The 19839-nt window shown below is 50.4% G+C and overlaps 1 protein-coding gene across 1 annotated transcript in view; it reads right to left on the reverse strand.

Annotated features, from left to right (window-relative positions):
- Nucleotides 1-19839, reverse strand: part of SIPA1L3 (signal induced proliferation associated 1 like 3) — a 100494-nt gene that overhangs the window by 13174 nt on the left and 67481 nt on the right. The window contains 3 exon segments of the mRNA XM_034638669.1: nt 588-834; nt 1607-1772; nt 13186-13407. Coding sequence (XP_034494560.1) covers nt 588-834; nt 1607-1772; nt 13186-13407 — 635 coding nt within the window.

Below are 19839 nucleotides of genomic sequence, written 5' to 3' on the forward strand. Positions count from 1 at the left end.
GGGGTTGTGCATAAGGGATTAGAGGGGGGCTGGAGGCACGGCCCGCCCCACCGGTGCACGGGTTTTGATGGGGGCCGTGTGCATTGTGCCCCCTTTGTGGGGGATGCTGGGTAAGTAGTCGCTGGATGAATAAAAGGATGGATGAGTCACCCCCTTACACCTCTTCCCTCCAAGAGTTGGCAGACTTGGGGGGAATCAGGTAAGTAAATAAACATTCACGAAACCATCTGCTTGCTGCTGGAATAGGGAGCTGGGGGAGCAGCTAACGGAAAGCCCGATCCTCAGGGCCCTCCTGTCTGCAGTCGTGGAGGCTAAACCCCCCACTCTGGCCTCAGATGACTCCAATCTTTGGGCAGTCCAGACTTCTAGCGAGGTGGTCCCCAGGAGACGCCCTGATGCTTGGCTAACAATCCCTTGTTCTGTGGGTGACACACAGTGCCCGACCAACGGTACCCCTCCCGAAGCTCCTACATACCCCAGCTCCCCACCTTGCCTGACAACAACACTGATGACCTCCAGTGTAGACTGCCCCCCACTTCCCAACACTGGGGGAAACCCCCCACCAGCCCCGGTGCGCCCAGGCTCACGTTTCTTCTCGGGGAAGCCGTTGCCGGTTGCAGGGACAGTGCTGGGGCTGCTGCCGCCGGGCGGGTGGGGGTGCTGGTGCTGGCGGCGGGCGGGCAGCGTGCTGGAGGGGAAGGCGCAGGTGCTGGTGAATAGCACGTCACTGGGCAGGCCCGGCTCCAGGCTGGCAGGGTTGGCAAAGCTGGGCTCCCGCCGCCCGCTGCACAGACTCTCGTCGGACAGCGTCCGCTGCAGGCTCTTGTGTGGTGACTGTTGGCGAGACAGGGACAGTCATGGGGTGCGGTCATGGCCTGGCTCCTGGTCATTGTCCTCACAGGTGTCTTCCCATCCCGGACTGCTGTGTGTCTTACCCACCCAGCATCTCTTTCTGCCTCTTTCTGCTCAAAGCACCTCACGTTTCCCCTGGGGATACCTCCTCTCCTCCTCCCTCCCCTTCTGCTCCTGGCCCTCTCGAGGCCATCGCCACCCTCCTGCTCTTGGTAAGGTTAGGGAAGGCGGTGTGACCTAAGCTGGCCTTATGGGAGCCAGTCCTTGGTGGGGACCACTGGAGACAGCTCGGTCCCAGAAGAGTATGGCCAACCAGGAGTAGGCGGGGACAAGAATGAAGAGAAGAAGTGTCGAGGGACTAAGGGAGCCTTATGTTTCCCCTGCCTTTGGGTAACAAGAGCCTGAATTTCCCCAGGGAACCCCGCCCCCACTCTTGGTCCACAAGGTTTGGGTGGGAGGAAGCTGCTTCCACTCTGGGCCCCAGGAGAGGGACATGAGAGCCAGTAAGAGCATCCCTTTCCAGTCACGTGAGCTACCCTAGAGAGGAATGAATCCCCTACATGCCTGCCAAGGCTGGCTTATGCTGTGATTTGGCCCCTAATTTGACGACCTGACTCCTGGCTATGAAGCCGCATACACCAAAATGGGGCTGGCAGGTGCCACAGGTGGAGGCCACGGGCAGGAAGCTCTGTCCTGCTCCTGCGCCCTCCTCCCGCGCACTCCCACGACTACCGGCCCGCCCGATTCTACATACTCCCGCATCTCTCTCCTGCTCAGGCACCAGGTTGTCCATGATGATGAGCTTTTTCAGGTCGTCCTCAATGGTGGATTTGTAGTTCTTCCGTGGGGAGCGGAGGTCTCGGAGGGATGCCCTCAGCCGTGGCTGCCCAAAGACGTTTTTCGTATTAGTGTCCACCTGCCTGGAATGAGAGGATCGGGGTCAGAGGGGCCTTGCAGAAGCTCACGCTGCTGGTCCTGACCCAAGAAGGCTGGCTGCCCCCTTCACCCGCTGGAAGTGAGCTGGAAGAGGGATCACATTTATTCTCTCCATTCACTCATCCCACAAGATTTCCTGGGAACCTGCCCTGGGCCGTGTAGAGGGACACACAGCAGTGAATATGGAGCTGACCTCCAGTCACGGAGATCCACGATGAATAAATGAGCAGAAAGAGAGATCCCATAAGGTGAGGCAGAGGGAGGAACTCTGAAGAAAAATAAAGCCAGGTAAATGGGTGGGGATCAGTGGGGATGGAGCATGGCTCTTCTAAGGGGGTGAGAGCAAAGAAGAACACTCCAGGTGGAGGGAAGCAGGTGCTGGGCTCTGAGGGGGTCAAGCCTGGTGAGTGAGGAGTGGAGGAGGCCCATGGGTTGGTGATGAGTGAGGGGACAGGGAAGGGATGAGTGGTGCAAGGTCAAGTCTGGGAGGGGACGGGACAGACCTCGCAGGAACTCATGAGCCACAGAGGACACCTGGGACTGCCTTTGGGATGGAAGCCTCTGAGATTCTGAGCGGGTGAGTGTGAGGTCCTGATCTGTGTTTTAGAAGGATCACTGGTGGTTGGACAGAACAGACACCCTCACAGAAGTGGGGCCAAGCATGGGGGGAGAGAGACCGTGAGAAAGTTCCTGCAGTTGTTCAGGTGGGATGAGGGTGGCCCAGACCAAGGCTTCCAATCGCAGAAGAGGGATGGGGTCTTGGGCTCTCACAGAGGGATCTCCTGGCAGTCAGGGCCCCATGGTGAATGTGGGGCCACAGACAGCAGACCTCTGGCCAAGTGCTCCAGGCTCTGTCGTCAGGTCCCTAACTTCAGTTTCCTCATCTGTCACGTGGGAAAAGAGAGTTCACGAATCATGGGGTGGCCGGGAGGCTCAAAGGATGAGGCACCTGGGGGCACCTGAGTGGCTTAGCCGTTAAGTGTCTGCCTTCGGCTCAGGGCATGATCCCGGAGTTCTGGGATCAAGCCCCACGTCAGGCTCTTCTGCTGGGAGCCTGCTTCTTTCTCTCCCACTCCCCCTGCTTGTGTTCCCTCTCACGCTGGCTGTCTCTCTCTCTTAAATAAATAAATAAATAAATAAATAAATAAATAAATAAAATCTTTAGGGGGGAAAAAAAAAGATGAGGCACCTGAACCCTGACCAGGGCCCTGGAGCCCCCTCACTGTTACCACCCCCGGGGCTCCCGTTCCAGAAGCTGGTCTGTGAGCCAGGGTCACTCAGATCACCATCTTCTTCAGCACCCAAACCTGACCCCATAATGCCTTCCAGAACATTCTGCCATCTAAAAGCCATCGAGGCACAGCCTTGGGTTAAAAGCAGGAGCCATGGAGGTGGACAGGCCTGGGTCTGAGTCCCAGTTCTGCCTGTTTCTGCTGTGGGACCGCAGACAGGTGGCCATCTCTTGGACCCTCTGGAGAATGTGCTGACCTCACAGCACTGTGGCGATTGCTGCAAAGTGCCCGGCTGGCACCTTACAGGGTGAACGCTTGGGAAATGGCGGCGGGGGGGTGCTCTTGTAACTGCTGACCCGAGGCTGGGCCTGAGCTGCACATACTCCTCTGTCCCCTCTGCTGGTTCTGTGGGCTGTCATCCCCGGCTCCCTGGCCCTCTCCCAGCCACGGCTGGCTTTCCTGGGGCTCTGTGTCCTCCACTCCTGGGACTTCCCCTGAGGCCTCCTCTGGCCTTCCGATCCTGGCTCAGCCTTTAGGCTCAGGCCTTACTTCCCTGGTGAAGATTGGGTCCCTGACCTGAAGTGTCACCAGGAGAGAAATAATGACAGCTAACAGCCCTCACTGTGTACCGGGCCCTGTCCACCATCCAAGGGCTCTGTGTATGCCAATAGAGCCTTGAATCTGCACGGCAGCCTTGATTACTATCACCCCCATTTTACAGACGGGAGAGTGAGGTGCAAGGAGACTAAAAAACTATGCAATAGGTGTCCAAGGTCACACAGCCTGTGGGAGTGGAGGAGTCAGGATTCCAGCCACGGCCACCAGGCTGCAGAGCCCACATGTGTCACCTCCATACCTGACCGCTGTGCTTGTATCACAGACATGGCATAAAAACGATGTACACAGGGCGCCTGGGGGGCTCAGTCAGTTGCGTCTGACTCCTGACTTCAGCTCAGGTCATGATCTCAGGGTTGCAATCAAGCCCCATGTTGGGCTCCACGCTCAGTGAGGAGTCAAGCTTGAGATTCTCCCTCTCCCTCTGCTTCCATCCCAATCCCTCAAATAAATAATAAATAAATAAAATCTTAAAAAAAAAGATGTATAGTGTGTGGGGAGCATAATCACATTTGGTTTAGTAATACCCTTTTAAATGCAGAGGAAAAGTTCTGGGGAAATTACGAACAATGGTATGTGACCCCTGGGAGGTCAGGAATCTCTTTAGGAGGTGGAAAAATGGGACTGTCACTTTTCATCTGATACCTTTCTGAACTGTCTCAATTTATTTTACCACAATCATGTGCCAGAACCGTCATCATCATTTTAAAAACTAGTTTTTAAAAAGGCAACACCTGGAATTTATCATTTTGTAACTCAAGGAAGAAAAAGTCTTTGGACCCAGGAAGAAAGACGATGTCTAGGGCTCCTGAGCGTTTTGAAGTGTGCATCCTTCTCATTTTTCTCAGCTGCCACCTTGGGGTTTTAACAAGAGAAGGAAGAGAGGCTGGTTGAGTTTTTTCCTGTCAGGTCGTAGTCCTCCCCAAATTAGAATTCCAGGTCTAGGGTAATTCTGGCTTCATTACAGTGTTCTCTGAAGTGTGTTCTCTGGGCAAATGAAAAGCTTTAGAGCCCAAAGAGAGATATACACAGAGAAACAGAGGAAGAGCATACACCCCAGTGTGTACATGGTTCCTCCCCTGGGAGCTGGAAAGGGGCTCAGCCCTCCCTCTTCCAAAGGGATTTCACAGTTTTCCAGAAACCCCTGCAAGGAGCTGGGTGGAGTGTGTGACTCAGTGCAGGGCATGTCCCGTGCTGTGCCCACCTCCCCTGGAAAGGGAGCAGGCCGGGACTTCAGCTTGTCTATGTCAAGGGACACTATTTATGAGGCTGGCCCTCCAGGAGGGGCGCAAAACCACCTGTGGAACACTTTCAGACATGCACGCTCTTGGCCCTCAGGGCTCTACTTCTGGACGTGTGTCCTTCAGAAAGGCCCATGTGAACCTACGCGTGCCAAGTATATGGCCACGCTTAATGGGGTCCTGTCTGTGAAGCAAACACAGAATTGGTCCGCAGGGGAAGGGTGAGGCCCCACAGAATCAGGCCATCTAGCTGTTAGAAGTGGAGCTGATGCATGTGACACAGAAAGAGGTTCTCTCAGATATGTCACAGGAATAAAGAAGCAGTATGTACAGTGTGAAATCGTTTTTAGAGAACAAAGCTTACACATAGCTTAGTTTGATATATTAAAATTTACCAAACTCTCAGCTCCAAATGATGGGTACGTTGGGGGATTCTTAAAAATGTGCCTCACCACAGCCCGTGAAATCCTTGACAGTCTGCCCTGCCCTGCCGCTGCCCTCATCTCCTCCCACACAGGCCTCCCAATTCTGCTTTAGCATGCCAGGCACGGTCCTGCCCCAGGGCCTTTACACTGGCTGTTCTGTCTGCCTAGAGTTGCCCTCCCCAGCATTCCCCATGAATGGCAGCTTCTCATCTACCCAGCTTATCTCAGATGTTGCCTCCTCAGGGAGGCCTCCCCTGACCACTCGAACTTCTGGTGTCCCCTCCCAGCTCGGGTGTGCTCGATCACGTAATCCTGTGTGCTGCTTCACTGTGTTCATCTCCTGGTGGCTTGTCACAGGCACTTGTGTGTTTGTGGTCCCACTCCCACCTCATCTGCAGCCTTCGGTTCTGTGTTGGGACAAGGCCTGCCACATTGTGAACACTCCGGAGTAGCTGTTCAATGTGAGTCACACGGAATCAACCTTCCTTCCAACCAACCCACCAACCCACTTCCCTACCTACCTACCTCCTTCCTTTCAACCTTCCTCTCTCCCTTTAAAAAAAAAATTTATTTAAGTAATCTCTACACCCAATGTGGGACTCGAACTCACAACCCTGAGATCAAGAGTCTCATGGTCCTCTCACTGAGCCAGCCAGGTGCCCCTCTTCCTTCCTTTTACAAGAAGCTTCAATGACTTTAATAAATGAGGAAAAAGGGCAGAGATATTTTAAAAAGTTAAGCCAAAAGAACACAAGCATTTCTCCCCTCTCTGTTTAATTCTGTGTTCATTTGCTAAAATCGCCTTCCCAGCTCCCAGGACTTCCAGCATCTAATGGGGCCCTCGTGATTCTGCGGTGGAAGGCTGGCTTGCCAGAACACATCCGGCTACAACGTCCTGCCCCCACCCTCAGTCCGGCACACATCCCCTCCACTACAGGCCTGCCTCCCTCAGTGCGCCACTGGGATGTGTCTGAAGGGGAAAAGTATGCTGGAATTCAGTTTGGAGCGTCAAATCGATCATTTTTGCTCTTATTCTCTTCCTTCTGGAATAACTTCCCGTTGTAGTTTCTAAATGGCAAATTCTTTTTTTTTTTTTTAAATACTTTATTTTTATTTATTCGACAGAGATAGAGACAGCCAGTGAGAGAGGGAACACAAGCAGGGGGAATGGGAGGGGAAGAAGCAGGCTCTCAGCAGAGGAGCCTGATGTGGGGCTTGATCCCACAACGCCGGGATCACGCCCTGAGCCGAAGGCAGACGCTTAACCGCTGAGCCACCCAGGCGCCCCCTAAATGGCAAATTCTAAGCAATAATTTAAAATGGCATTAACTCCAGGTTAACAAAACCAACCAGACTGGGCTTGTACATTCTGATCCGTTTCCTTTTTCTCAAGATCTCGGGTCCCCCCATAATTGTGAAAACCTGATGACCCCTGAGGACAAAACAGACTGCTCTGTGACTGTTCAAAAGGATGAGCTCACCTTTCGCCTTCTCTGTGCTAATATGGTAACTGTCCCTAAGACATGAAGAGGAAAGAGCAAGTGAAAAAGGCAGATGTTAGAGACGGGGAGCCACGCTGGCCAAGGGAATCCCACGGGCTCGTCGTGGTTGGAACGCTTCAGGATGGACGCGGAAGAAATAAAGGCCATGGTTGCGTCTGGGCGGGGTGGAGGCTGTATGGCTGGGGGCCAGGGGAGGGAGAGAGGCTGGTTTTGCGCCACAAATCCTCCGGTACTAGTTTGGTTTTTAGCCTGGGCATGGTTTACCTTTCACAATACAAATGAAGAGAATACCCGGAAGGATGTGCTTTCTCTCCGGGTTCTGCCCAAGAGCACCAGACAGCATCTCTGATTTGCCCGTGTTGCCTGAACTTGGATTTGGCCCTGTTGTGGAATTACACCACTTACAGTAGAAAACAAAGGCAGACAACTTACAAAGAAGGCTCTGCAGTAAGGTCCCAGACTCCTTCTTCCTGTGACAGGAAGGCCAGAGGTGGACGGCGACCAATGGCACTGACTTGGCCGGGCCTGATTCCAGCTGACTCTGGGCTCTGGCCTCCAACTGGGGCGGCTCCCTTGGGGCCAAGTTAATTAAGCTAATTAGCACCACTGTCGGCCTGTCTGGGCTGGGGCTGTGCAGACGTGGCTGGTGAGGACATGCAGCAGGGCTGCACCTCAGGTGGCAGGCGGCTATTCCTGGAAGGACGGCTGGGAGAGGCCTGTAGGAACAGGGGAGCTGAGGAGTAGGGGCTGCCCTGCTATGGGGTGGGGACACTGGGGAGAGGTCTTTCCTCGCTCCTTCCATGGCTGCACGGAGCTGGACCTAAATCCAAGGAAGGAAGGAGCCTGAATGCCAGGTGCCAACCACGAGACAGCCGTGCCGTCAGCCCAGTCAACAGTGACTGGGTATTTCCCTATGACTCGCTGAAATCCTCACGTCACCTCTGGAATGTAGGGACTCCTGTCTTTCCCTTTTGAACCCAGGGAAACTGAGGCACAGTGGGTTGAGAACACTCAGAATCCATACGTGCTGGGTGCTCTGAGCCACCTCAAGATTCACTCCTAAGGAAAGTGGTGCTGGATGTGCATGGATTGTGGTAGCAAGGGCTCCCAGTGATGTGGGCCCTTACCCCAGAGGCTGGTGTGTCTCGTGTGCGGCCACACTGTTTCCTCATGGCGGCCGTGAGAAGCAGCTTCTACCATCACCTCAGCCCACAGGTGAAGGCTAGCGCTGCCGAGAGGTTCTGACACACAGCGCTGGTGGAACTGGGATGCGAACCAAGTGGTGGGACTCAGGGACTGCTCTGGACTGCGGGTGTCGTAACAGCAGTGACAAAGCTCACGTCCCGAGTGCTCACTCGCTCCTGGGCCCCGGGCAGCCTTCACACACGTGATTTGCTTCACCCCCTCAGCGGCACTGCATGAGGACGCTGTGACCTGGGGGCTGGCCCTCCCATCCACTACTTCACACTTGAAGGCTGGGCCCAGAGTCTGTGGGGCCAGGGGCCAGTGGGGCCTAACCATGTGTATCTCACAACAACCCTACGTGGTGGGGCTGACTGGTTTAACACTCAGAGAGAAGTACGGGGCCATTTTCTGGAAGAGCAGAGGCCTGTTCTTGGCTGTGCCTACCTTGTGAAGGAGGCTTCTCAGGGTGGCCCAGGGACTACTAGCCCATAGGGGCATCTCCAGCCCTGCAGTTGGGGCGAGACTGGCCCGTTGAGGAGGTGGTGCCCAAGAGAGCTGAGGGCTGCTGGCTCCACCTCCAACCCGCTGGGCTCCAGCCTGGCCCCTCCTGTCAGAAGGGAAACCTGTCGGCCCAGTCACACCTCACCTGCTAAGCCCTGTGCAGCTCCAACGTAGCGCTGGGGCCTCGAATGGATTAACTCATTAAATCCTCACAACCCTGGAGCTAGGGACGACTGTCATCCCAGGTTAAAGAGAGGGAAGCTGAGGGGCTAAGGTGGGGGTAAACAGCCAATGGATTCCCATCCTGACCCTCACGCTGTTCTGCCCTCTAATGGCAGGAAGAAGGCAGGCCAATGAATTAATGAGTCCTGGGACAAAGTGGCCAAAATGGGGCTGTCTAGCCATCCCTGAGGCAGAGGTGCTGGCCTGTCCCTCCCTAAGTGTTGACCAGGGCCTGCCGCAGAGAGGCCGAGCGTGGGAGACAGAGCACAGATTCTCCATCCTTTACTAGCTTACTCCGTCGTTTGGTCAACTACAGCATGTGCTCCGATACAGAGGAGACTGTCCCCTCCAAGAAATCAGTCCTCAGGAAATAAGAGTCACTGCGCTGGACAGTAGTCCTCCTTGGGTCTTTATATGATGAGATGCTCTGTTAGTTACCTAGCTGGGTGTGGATCCTAGTTCTGCCACTTCTGGCTGAGGACCTGGCTATGTACTTCTAACTGTGCCTCAGTTTCTCCATCTGGAAATGGGGGTAAGAATGGGATTCCTCATTAGTGGGGTTGCCGGAGGGTCACTGGGGCCAGGTCTGTACAGCCCCAGCCATGGAGCCGGGCTGGTCCCTGACTGAAATCAATGACACAGGAAGCAAAGAAAATAGATTTGGGACTTACTCCTGGTGGGTGTGGGGGATAAGCTCATAATATGTGGTGACCTTGTGGGGACAAATCACAAAACCAACAAGCATAGTATTTGCTGTGATTAACCTTACCTAACCGAGTGAATCTGGGCAAGTGATGTAACCATTCCGTACCTCAATTTTTCTTTTTTTTCTTTTTTAAAGATTTTATTTATTTATTTATTTGACAGAGACAGTGACAGCCAGCGAGAGAAGGAACACAAGCAAGGGGAGTGGGAGAGGAAGAAGCAGACTCATAGCAGAGGAGCCTGATGTGGGGCTCGATCCCAAAACGCTGGGATCACGCCCTGAGCCGAAGGCAGATGCTTAACCGCTGTGCCACCCAGGTGCCCCGTACCTCAATTTTTCTTATCTGGAAAATGGGATGCAAAGTACTTACATCTCCTTGTCCTACAGTGAGGATTAAATGAGTCAATTGTAGGTGAAGGGCTTATGACAGTGCTTGGTAAAGTAGGTATTAACATACGCAGGTAAATAAGTTATGCAAATGAGCTCCTGAGCCTTGGGATAAAATTTCAGTGACAGCTTCATATACAGAAAAAAAAAAGTATGTTTAACCTCAAATAATTTAGCTTGAAGATGATATTTTCTGGAAAACTAGGTTAGGTGACTCAGAAGGATCTTTTAACAATGAAAAAGACACTATCTCCAAAACGCTCAGAGAGAGTCTGAATAAAACAGCTTTATGAAATGGGAGTATATGGACAAAAGCAGTTCTAAATTAACACATTACCTTCTACGTGTGATTTAGAAAATGTATCTGTAAGGGGCGCCTGGCTGGCTCAGTCTGTGGACAGTGTGATTCTTAATCTTGGGGCTGTGAGTTTGAACCCCATGTTGGGAGCAGAGATTACTTAAAAAAATACAAATACAAAAATACAATCTTCAAAAAAATGTACCTATAATTAAATATTATAAGAAGCCATGAAACTATTTTATGTGTGGTCCCAAATATTTTATGTATTAATTTATATGTTAATATTTACTTATATATATTTACATATTTAGTTTACATATGTTTATAAACATAGGGACTCCTGGGTGGCTCAGTCAGTTAAGCGTCTGCTTTTGGCTCAAGTCATGTTCCTGGGGTCTTGGGATTGAGCCCCGCACTGGGCTCCCTGCTCAGTCTGCTTCTCCCTCTGCCTCTCCCCCTACTCACATGCTCTCTCTGTCAAATAAATAAAATCTTTAAAACAAACAAACACATATATAAAAAGTCTCGTTTGAATTTTATCATGGAGAAAAGGGGTTTTTTGTTTGTTTAGGGTTATTATATATCCAGGCATATTTTCTGAGTACCTACTATGTACTGGGCCCTGGATGGGGCTCACAGTATCTCTGCTTCCCCAGAATTCTCAGTCCACTGTGGGGGACAGAGAGGAGGCAAGCCAGTAGGTCTGATGTGCCTGGGACAGGTGCCGGGGCAGGGAAAAAGAATGTGGTCAGTGGAAGGTGAACCTGGTGTGGGTTTGAACAAGCTTCCCCAAGGCTGGCGTGTCTGTGTTAAGACCTCAGAGGTAGTGTTATGGGTCCCTTCCAAAAAGATGTTGAAGTACGAACCCCCAGTATCTGAGTGTGACCTTATTTGGAAACAGGGTCTTTACAGAGGTAACCAAAGCAAAATGAGGTCATTAGGATGGACCCTAATCCACGGACTGGTGTCCTTATCCACAGGGGAGATGCCAACACAGAGGCACACGTACAGGGAGGGTGCTGCGTGAGGATGAAGGCAGAGGATGGGGGGGCCGCACCTACGGGCCAAGGAATCCCACACATGGCCTGCGATCACCAGCCGCTGGGAGAGCGGCCGAAACAGATCCCCTCACAGCCCTCAGAAGGAACCAAGCCTGCCAACACCACGATCTTGGACGTCTGACCTCCAGAACTGTGACGCAATTCATCTTTGGAGTCGAGCACTGGGCTTGTGGCACTCGTGAGGGCAGCCCTAGCGCGCACGTGGGGGAAGGACGGCTAGAGCAGCTGCCACATGGGAGAGCCTAATGGGGTCTGCGGGGCCTGCCCCTCTGGCCACCCTAAACAGTGGGGGCCTTGCAGTACCTCACAGGGTTGTGGTGAGATCAAAACGAGATGCATGGCTCATGTGTTCACTGAAGAACCACCCAGAACGCCAGGCTTATGACCAAGACAGCAGCGCCTGCTTTCCAGGGGGAACAGAGAAAAGTGACAGGGTGGCAGCAGGTGTACATACAGTAGGGAGGCCCCATCTGAGGAGGTGGCATCAGACCATGCCCCCCAAGATGGACGCAAAATCTGGAGGAAGAACACTCCAGGCATTAGAGAACCCCTACAACGGCCCTGAGGTTGGCCTGGCCGTGGCAAGCAGGAGGAGAAGTGGAGGCCGGTGGAGTAGAGAGAGGGAGGGGCAGAGCAGCAGGAGGGGAGGGCAGGGGGAAAGGAGGCCGATTGTGCAGGGTCTGGGCAAAGCACATGCCGCACCAATGCCTGGTACCATCGGTGTGCTTGGATCATCCATCCCAGGAGTGGGGGAAGCTGCTGGAGGTTTTGCTCAGGAGAGCAGAGGCTCAGAGCCTGGGGCTGGCAGTGATGTCTGTGAACTGGATTCTTGGTGTGAGCTCCCCAGGCTTGCCTGCCAATGTTTGCAGGCACCCGTTTCTCTCTCCTGACACCTTTCTGCTTCTGAGCTCTGTGTCACCCACACATCTGAACGGACCATCCAGGTCATGAAAGACATTACAGAGAACCGGACGGAGGAGGGCAGAAGCTCCTCTCCCTTGGAACCAGCTCTATCCCTTACCAGCTATTGTGACTCTGGGCCCCAGTTGCCTTATCTGTGAAATGGGGTGAATAATAGATCCACCTCACAGAGCTGTTGTAAGGATCCAGGGAATTAATTCACATCTACATGACCTGAGAACCGAGACTTTTACACAGTGAGCGCTCAGTAAATATGAGATACCATATTCTTCTAACTTAAAACAGAAATCCTTCCCTAATGCATATTCCTCTCCTCTCTTTTGCCTTACAGCAAAATGCCTTAAATGAGCTGAGCACACAGTTTCCTCCAATTCTGCCCTACCCTTCTCTCCTGCACCCTTGAGGGACCTCCATGAGGCTCAAGGCAACGCCAGCTCACAGCCCATCACGCTTGGGGTCCCAGGACGCCGCACTCGCCCAGGCTCCTCCTTATACTCTCTGGACGGTGAGGGCTCTCTTGCCCTGTCCTGCACCTGCACCTCCCCCTCCTCTCTACCCACACTCTCGGCCTTGGGTGTGCCTCCAGCCTTGTGCCTCTGTGCGGACAACACCCCAACTGTCCTCCTGACCTCTCCCCTCAGCTCCAGACTCCTGACCTGACCGCCTCCTTCATGTCTTCTGTGCCGCTCCCCCAACCAAGTCTGCTCCTCACTCAGTCCCCATCTCAGCTCAAGGCCAGTCTGCCCTTCTGGCTACGGGACCTGAGGTGTTCTTCAACCTCGCCCTTCCCCGCATTCAGTCTGCCAGCCAAGCCTGGCTGCTTCCCTGTAAGTGTATCCATCCTGAAGCCACCCCCTCTTCATCATCGGCCTCCATCCTGCTCTGCCTCCCCCAACACTGTCTCCTGCACAGAAGCTCCTTGAAGGCCGTGTCCCTCAGGCTGCCAAGGGATGCTGTGAACACCCAACTCAGGGACCTCTGTCCACAGCTGTACCCATGGCATCTTGCGGAATGAGCAAGTGAGGGGTCACCCTCCTCCCCACCCAGAGACGCCTGGCTTGGCTCCTGCAGCACCTCACTGGGTGTCCAAGCACTTACTTCTTTGGGTCAGTGAAGGGGAGCGGCCGTGGCGGGGGCTCGTCTGTCCTCTTCCACCCCGTGGGGTGCTTATTGCGTACAGGCTGCTTGGAGAAGAAGGACTTGGGGACGGAGGCAGAGAGCTGGAAGGGGCTGGACTGGGTCAGCTGTGAAGGCCGAGGAGTCTCTGCACTGGCAGTTTTGTAAACCTGAGCAGGGTAGCCAGTCCTCGAGCTCATGTCACTGCAGGGCAAAAACAAGAGAAATAAACAGTCAAATTCATTCCACATTTCCCAAAAGTGATCTGTTTGAATTTACTCTTGGGATACAACAAAGTTCCTTCACACAAGAGAGATACAAATACACTGCTGCTGTGGAAAATTCCAGTATGGAAGTCTAAGCCGAGAGAAGGTGAAGTCGCCCACATGGCCTCCAGTTCCACCCAGGAATGCCCTCTGGCACACGTGCGTCTTTGTGGGAATCCACAAGTCACCACCTGTGGGTGGATGCACCCCGACATTCCCTATCTCCTGGACGCAGCCCACATTAGCTGAAGGTGGGGGTCCTACCTGCCCGTCTCTAGAGGGATCCAGGGTTTACAATTTGCTCCCTCTCTCACTTGCCTGCACTTTCTTTCTCTCCCTCTCTTTCTCTCTCCCTTTTCCTATGCATTACAAATATACACGTGAATACAATTAGGGAGGTAGGAATTTTTTTGGGGGATGAGAATTGCATTTTTATATAACTGGGATCACATTAATATATTGTTCTGTAACTTTTTAAACTTAAAATAGAGCTTGCCAAGGAGCCCTTTCATTCAAATATTTTTTGGAGTCCCTGCTATACATCAGACAACGTTACCGCTAATCTAATCTAAAACCACAGCTCACCACCCCAAATGCTGGATTCCCACGGCATTCGTGCTGCAGTGAGCCTCACGCTGCTAACCAGAACCCAGCTGTTGGGGACCCGGCTGTTTACTCCCCTGAAACAAAGTGACTTTCGGAACTTCTCAATGAAAATTCCAATTTCACTTCAAGCCAGAGGCATTTAATGAGAAAATTAATGCCTTTGGGGTTAAGTCAATAAATGCTTTCTGAAGGTCAATTTAACAATATGAAAGGGGGGGTACTTTTGATTATGATCAAACGATGAGACCGGCAAATCCTCTCCCCTGAAGCACAAGATTGACAAAACCGCCATTTCGGCACTCCAGCCATAGACCAAGGGCATATGACAAGCTAAGAGTTATCTATGCTTGAAAAGCTACTGCATGTCAGGTGAGAAAAGAGGGAATCTGTGGCATTTTGGCAGGGGCTCCTCCCACCCTCCCGCCCAGCTCAGCGCAGAAGGACATACGCCGTACCAAAGTCTTTGGGACAGCATCAGGCGTTCGGACATGTGTGGATGCAGAGTTTTGGAAGGAGAAGAGAGAAAAGGGCAGAAGAATGATTTAAAGAAGTAATGGCTGAAAACTCCCCACATTTGATGCAAAAAATTCGCCTACACATAAGCAGCTCCACAAGCCCTGAGCACGGTAAATACACAGACATTCATATCCAGAAAAACAGCTCAAAGCCAAACAGTGAGATACAAACCTTGAAAACATCAAGAGAAAAAGGATTCATCACATACAGAGAAGCATCAATATAATTAACTGTTGACTTCTTATTTAAAACAAGGGTATGGAATATTTTCAAAGTGCAGAAAGAAACCACCAGCCAAGAATTCTGTATTCAGCAAAACTATCCTTCACGTGTGAAGGCAAAATAAAAATATTCCCTAATAAACAGACTGAGAAATTGATTGCCAACTCATCTGCCTGGTAAGTTAATAAAAGAAGTCCTCAGGCTGAAAGGTAATGACTCCAGGGGTGTAGGGCTGGCTCAGTCCACGGAGGGTGCGACTCTTGATCTCAGGTTGCAGGTTCAAGCCCCCACATTGGGTGTAGAGATTACTTTTTAAAATATTTACTACTTCTTTAAATCTTTTTTTAAAAAGATTTTATTTATTTACTTGAGAGAGCAAGCTAAAGAGAGAGCATGAGACAGAGGGGAGGGAGAGAGGGAATTGGAGAGGGAGAAGCAGACTCCCTGATGAGCAGAGAACCGGGACCCTGAGATCATGACCTGAGCTGAAGGCAGCCACTTAACTGAGCCATCCAGGCGCCCCTAAAAATAAAATCTTAAAAAAATAGAAGAAAAAGACTCCAGATGGTGACCTGAATCCATACGGAGAAATGAAAGGTCCAAGATGGTAAATTTGCGGGTTAGAATAAGACTATAGATTTATGTTTTCTTATTTCTTCTCTAATTTCCTCAAAGACACAAGATTGTAAAGGGCAATAAGAATAGCACTATATTGTTGGGCTTATAACATATATGGATGTAATAAAATGACAATAATAGCACAAAGGACAGGGAAGTGAATGTGGCTACACTGGAGAGAAGCTTCTTTCTTTAAAAATGAAAAAAAAATTTTTTTTTTGAGAGGTGGGGAGGGGGCAGAGGGAGAGAGAGAATCCCAAGCAGGCTCCACGCTGAGGATGACACAGAGCTTGATCTCACGACCCTGAAGATTATAACCTGAGATGAAGTCAAGAGTTGGATGCTTAACCAACTGAGCCCCCCAGGAACCCCTGGAGAAAAGTTTCTATATTTTATTGGAATTAAGTTACTAGATCTGAATTACACTGTTAAGATGCATATTATAATAACAAAAAAAAAGTCAAAAAATCAAGAAGAATCCAAATGGTACACTAAATTTATTTAACACAAAAGGTGGCAGTAAAGGAAGAACAGAGTAGGGCCTGGGTGGCTTAGTTGGTCAAGCGTCCAATTCTTGATTTTGGCTCAGGTCATGATCTCAGGGTCGTGAGATCGAGCCTTGTGTCGTGCATGCTCAGTATGGAGTATGATTGAGATTCTCTCTCCCTTTGACCCTTCCCCTGCTCTCTCTCTCTCTCAAATAAAATCTTAAAAAAAAAAAAAAGGAAGAAAAGCAAGAAAGACAGAAACCATATAGAAAACAGCAAAATGGGGAACGTAAATCCAATTATTATCAAGGATTTCTCTAAATGTGAATGTTTCAACACCCGAATCCAAAGACAGAGATTGTCAGACTGGATTAAAAGAAGCAAGCTCTGATTAGATATACTTTCTAAGATTTAGCAACATCTATTAATGGGACAACAGGTACAAACTGGTGGGGGGATGCCCAGGGAGCCATGGAGTGTACAGCACCAGGAATGGACCTCAGGGTGGTCAGGAGGCCTCCCCAGGGAGGCAGCGGCACCTGAGCTGAGAACTCAAGGATGAGTAGTGTCAGTCTAACATCTGACCTCCCAGAAATCTGTGCCACAGAAAAGCCTGCACAAGTACTTGTGGGCACATACGAGGATGGTCACTGCAGTGTTGTGTGTAATTGAGGAAGTCAGGGGCACCTGGCTGGCTTGGTAGGAGGGGTATGTGACTCCTAATCACAGGGCTGTGGGTTCGAGCCCCACACTGGGTGTAGAAATTACTTAAGACAATAAATAAAAACGAACGAACGAACGAAAGAAAGAAAGAGAAAGAAAAGAAAGAAAGAGAAAGAAAAGAAAGAAAGAGAAAGAAAGAAAAAGAAAGAAAAAGAGAAAGAAAGAGAAAGAAAGAAAAAGAAAGAAAGAAAGAAAGAAAGAAAGAAAGAAAGAAAGAAAGAAAGAAAGAAAGAAAAAGAAAGAAAGAAGAAAGTTAGTTAAACCTGGCCTGGATGTCTTTTAATGGGATTAATAGATGTTCCAAGCACACCCTGATGATCAAAAACAAGGTAGCCAGTTCGGGGCTGAGCTACCCAAGCGTCTGTCTTCAGTTCAGGTCATGATCCCAGGGTCCTGGGATTGAGCCCTAAACCCCTGTGTCAGGCTCCGTGCAGTGCTCAGTGGGGAGTTTGCTTCTCCCTCTCCCTCTGCCCCTCCCCTGCTCATGTGCTCTTTCTCACTCTCTCGATTAAATAAAATCTTCAAAATAAAAAAAAAAACAAAAAAACCAAACACCGAAACGTAAAACAAAACAAAAAATGATGCAGCCAGTTCAAAGAATGAGGCAGGTTTGTTTATGAACAAGGACAGATAATCTGCTCTTTCTTTTTATATATGCACACAGAGTGTAGGATTATAGGAGTTTTTGTTTTGTCTTTTTTATAAAAAGGAACCATACAGTTTTTTTACCCTCAACTGTGGGTCATTAAATCATTTTATTGGCTATGGACCATTATTAAGGGGGGAAAAATACCCCAAACCAGACAGATAGGAATAAAAAACATCGGCGTACAGCATGTGAGGTAAGGAAGGATAAGTGTTTTGTGAGACTTCATTCTGGATGTCCGTGCGGGGTTGTAACGTAAGTTGTAACGTAAAGTGCTTCCTCCATTTTGGGCAGTGGTCAAAAATGTTTGAAATAACTGGGCTGGTTCAGGTCTGGAGAAAAATCTCCAGGGGAGTGTGTATGAGCTGGTTACCTCTGAAGGGAGTCATGATGGGCAACATGGATAGAATTCAAGTCAAATGAAACCACGCAGGTGGCGCAGGGTAAAAAGGCAGTGCGACCTGACACCTCAGTCTCCCTGCTTGAGGCAACCGAGACCCACCCTTCTTCCTCAGCAGAGAGCCAGGGCACATGCAAGCGTACGTGTGCGAGAGGGAGTGTGTATTGTTTCTGCTTTCTTTTTTTTTTTTTTAGATTTTATTTATTTGAGAGAGAGAGAGAGAGAGCACAAGCAGGGGGAGCGGCAGGCAGAAGGAGAAGCAAACTTGCTGCCGAGCAGGGAGCCCGACTGCGGGCTTGATCCCAGACCCCTGGGATCATGACCTGAGCCAAAGGCAGCCGCTTCACTGACTGAGCCACCCGGGTGCCCCTCCCATCTTTGTAAAATAAATGGCAGCATATGATAAGCTTGCTGCGCACCTTGCTTTCACCTTAATATATTCTGTAGATCTGTCCGTGTCAGTCCATACAAGCCCCTGCTCTTCAGTGGCCACAGGGGGTCCACTCTATGAATCCACTGCTAGTGATTTTAACCTTTTTACTTTCTATGGTACGTTTCTCTACCTGGCCATCAGGCACGTTCATTCAGCTTTTGTGAGCTGAAAAAACAAGAGATGATTAAAGAAGGAAGGGGAAAAGACAAACACCCTTTGCCTCTGTCTACCAGCCAGCTCCATCCACTGCCTCTTTCAAGATGGGCTTGACCCTCCTCAGGCCCTGCCACTGACCGACACCGTGTCGGCCTAATCCCCCCATAATCTGTAGACAGAGGTTGATTTTACTCATCCCTTGCTTGAGAAAGGTGACCTGACACCACCCAGCTCAGAGGGCAAGTCCTGACTGGGTGACGCCACTTGTCTGGGATGGGTATGGGTAAGTCTATAATCTATTCCTGGCTGATGAGACATCAGGGAGTGCATCTATGGGTGTCTGCTGGGTGATTTCTGGGGAAGATTTCTTCTCTAAAAAACAAACAAAAAAAAACATTTGCAGAAAACATCTCCTTCTCCTCCATTGGACACCGTGACTACCTGGATGAAGGACAGCCACCTTGAGATGGAGGGGAGCCAGCCTGCAGGCCTCCCTAACTTGGCACTTTGTTCTGTGAGATAACAGACTTCCTTCAGCTGAGCTGGGGTTTTCGGTTACTTGTAACCAAACGTATGCCCATGACTGTGTCCCTGTCTTCAGCATCTCCAAGACTCAAGGAGTAGCTGGTGCTTCACACACAGTATGGCCTCAACACAGAACGATCCCCCGGAATATGCTGTGTATCTCGACCCAGCCCTGAGGTGGGCGCCCTTCCCACACATCCGTGGACCATAAGCCCAGGTGCCCANAACAAAAAAACCAAACACCGAAACGTAAAACAAAACAAAAAATGATGCAGCCAGTTCAAAGAATGAGGCAGGTTTGTTTATGAACAAGGACAGATAATCTGCTCTTTCTTTTTATATATGCACACAGAGTGTAGGATTATAGGAGTTTTTGTTTTGTCTTTTTTATAAAAAGGAACCATACAGTTTTTTTACCCTCAACTGTGGGTCATTAAATCATTTTATTGGCTATGGACCATTATTAAGGGGGGAAAAATACCCCAAACCAGACAGATAGGAATAAAAAACATCGGCGTACAGCATGTGAGGTAAGGAAGGATAAGTGTTTTGTGAGACTTCATTCTGGATGTCCGTGCGGGGTTGTAACGTAAGTTGTAACGTAAAGTGCTTCCTCCATTTTGGGCAGTGGTCAAAAATGTTTGAAATAACTGGGCTGGTTCAGGTCTGGAGAAAAATCTCCAGGGGAGTGTGTATGAGCTGGTTACCTCTGAAGGGAGTCATGATGGGCAACATGGATAGAATTCAAGTCAAATGAAACCACGCAGGTGGCGCAGGGTAAAAAGGCAGTGCGACCTGACACCTCAGTCTCCCTGCTTGAGGCAACCGAGACCCACCCTTCTTCCTCAGCAGAGAGCCAGGGCACATGCAAGCGTACGTGTGCGAGAGGGAGTGTGTATTGTTTCTGCTTTCTTTTTTTTTTTTTTAGATTTTATTTATTTGAGAGAGAGAGAGAGAGAGCACANGAGCCGGGGCACATGCAAGCGTACGTGTGCGAGAGGGAGTGTGTATTGTTTCTGCTTTCTTTTTTTTTTTTT

This window comes from Ailuropoda melanoleuca, chromosome 12, assembly GCF_002007445.2.
Source record: "Ailuropoda melanoleuca isolate Jingjing chromosome 12, ASM200744v2, whole genome shotgun sequence".
Classification (NCBI taxonomy): Eukaryota; Metazoa; Chordata; class Mammalia; order Carnivora; family Ursidae; genus Ailuropoda; species Ailuropoda melanoleuca.